The sequence below is a fragment of the Sinocyclocheilus grahami genome, unplaced genomic scaffold (assembly GCF_001515645.1).
Source record: "Sinocyclocheilus grahami isolate Dianchi unplaced genomic scaffold, SAMN03320097.WGS_v1.1 scaffold211.1, whole genome shotgun sequence".
NCBI classification, from domain to species: domain Eukaryota; kingdom Metazoa; phylum Chordata; class Actinopteri; order Cypriniformes; family Cyprinidae; genus Sinocyclocheilus; species Sinocyclocheilus grahami.
Window position 1 is genome coordinate 307,118 of NW_015505390.1, and position 2,233 is coordinate 309,350.

At 37.1% G+C, this 2,233-nt stretch overlaps 1 protein-coding gene across 1 annotated transcript in view; it reads right to left on the bottom strand.

The window, feature by feature from the left end:
- Positions 1-273: 273 nt before the first annotated feature.
- poli (polymerase (DNA directed) iota) overlaps positions 274-2,233 on the bottom strand; it is a 7,717-nt gene continuing 5,757 nt past the window's right edge. Inside the window, exons 8-11 of the mRNA XM_016286555.1 lie at positions 1,124-1,215; positions 908-1,041; positions 538-744; positions 274-461 (exon numbers count right to left, since the gene is read on the bottom strand). Of these exons, the coding sequence (XP_016142041.1) occupies positions 274-461; positions 538-744; positions 908-1,041; positions 1,124-1,215 (621 nt within the window). The remainder of the gene's footprint in view (positions 462-537; positions 745-907; positions 1,042-1,123; positions 1,216-2,233) is intronic.

Consider the following 2,233-nt stretch of genomic DNA (forward strand, 5'->3'; position numbering starts at 1 on the left):
ATACATATCTGAAAGTGAAACTTAGAAAAATGAACATTCTGTCGTGATTTACTCACCCTAATTGTTCCAAACCAGGACGAGCTTGTTTCCCAGCATCCCTTTTCGTCTTCAGTGGAAGAAAGTAAGTCATACAGATTTGACATGAAGGTGAGTAAATGGTGACAGAATTACATTTTTCATTCCTCTACAAAGGCTGATTTACAACGATATGGTTTACATATGTATTTTTAGTATTTTTCTGGTTTATGAACAGGCAATCAAGTGTTTCTGTTCTCAGTTAGGTTTGAAGTATTTCAGTATGTTGTTACACTGGCTGCCTTTAGCAGCGCTCTTCTTGTCTCTGGTACTGGAGGTTTTATGTGAGTGTTTGGATGGGATTTTTAGGACCGGTTTCTGCTGTCTCCACTCTGTCAGTAACTCCCTTTGCACATCAGCAGGAAGTTGTGAGAATACATAAGGGTCTACATTCGCAGGGACATCTGATTGATGTTCTTGAGAGGCATAATGAATAACTAAAATAAGGAAAATCATACATACTGACCTGCTGTTGAGATGTCATTTGTGTTGTTGTAGGACATTTCTGTGTAAAGAAAGAGGCGATGGAGCTCTTGCTAGAGCTTTTAGCCTGCAGGTTACTAAAACACACATTCAGCAGGGTCAGATGGAACGGCTCACGTGTGTCCAACATTTTATGAAATAGCTTCATTGACAGTCCCAGTAACTGGGGCACAGCCTCACTGCTTCCTAATATAAAAAAGGAAAATGTGAATACCAAAATTTTAACAGTAAAAATCTGAAGATGTCACATTTATATCACTGCTGTTTATTGCAATTTAAGTGAATTGTGAGATGACTGTAAATATCACGGAATTATACATTTAAAGGACGCAAAAGAACAGAACTGTACCACATGTGATCTTGAGCCCAGTGTGGTTGGGTATAGGGCACTGTCGGCTCTCTCGACTGAACCAGCGATTGGTGACTGTGTATTGGCGAATCGTTAGTCTGAATGTGTGTGGCCGCCTGCCATCTTTGTGCATCCTAGACAAAATTCAAACACAGAAACAAACTATAAACATGCCAATCAGGTTGTTTTGGTATTGTAAAAAAAAAATGTATTCACCTCTCAGTAAGGCTGGTGAGTAGTTCCTCAGTTTTCTTTTGAACTTCCTCTAGAGTGGAAATTTTCTTGAATGAGTCCTCATCGCTGAGAGACTGAAATATATAATTTACCACACAGATTATTTTAGATTTCATGCAGCATCAGAAGCATGCTAGCACTGTTTGTGAATCAAAGCTTGTAAACATTGTTATGCCTCACAAATACTTGAATAAATACACTATCGTTCATATCAAAAGTATGATCAGTATGATTTTTTGTTCTAAGAAATTAATACTTTTCTTCAGCAAGGACGCATTATATTGATCAAAAAAGACATTAAAGGCATTTATAATGTTACAAAATTCGATTTTAAATAAATGCTGTTCTTTAGACCTTTCTATTCCTCAATCCTGAAAAAATATATCATGGTTTCCACAAAAATATTAAGCTGCACAACTGTTTTTAACATTGATAATAATGGGAAATGATTCTTCAGTAATGGCTGCTGAAAATCCAGATTTAATAACAGAATAAATTACAGAAAACCATTATTTTTAAATTGCAATAATATTTCACAATACTAATGTTTTAAAGGGGTCATATGATGTTGCTAAAAAGAACATTATTTTGCGTATTTGGTGTAATGAAATGTGTTTATGCGGTTTAAGGTTCAAAGAACACATTATTTTCCACATACTGTACATTATTGTTTCTCCTCTATGCCTCGCCTTTCTGAAACGCGTCGATTTTTACAAAGCTCATCGGTCTGAAAAGCGAGGTGTGCTCAGATTGGCCAGCTATCCAGTGCGTTGTGGTTGGCCGAATACCTCAAGCGTGTGATGGAAATGTTATGTCCCTTGCTATACTGTGTTGCCGTGTTCCGACCGGAGCGACGAGACAAAAACATTAAAACCCATTATAAACGAGGCATTTGTTGCATCCAGTGGGGACATAATTACGGATTATAATGACTTATACTGTCTTTTTACGCGTTGCATTGCATCGCGCCACGTAAACATAAAACCATGTCTGCATTTGTGATCGGAGAAATGACAAACAACAAGCGCTACTCTACACTAGCTCAAAACTCGCGTTTGAATCATCAGTGGCAAATTCTTTAAATATAAAAAA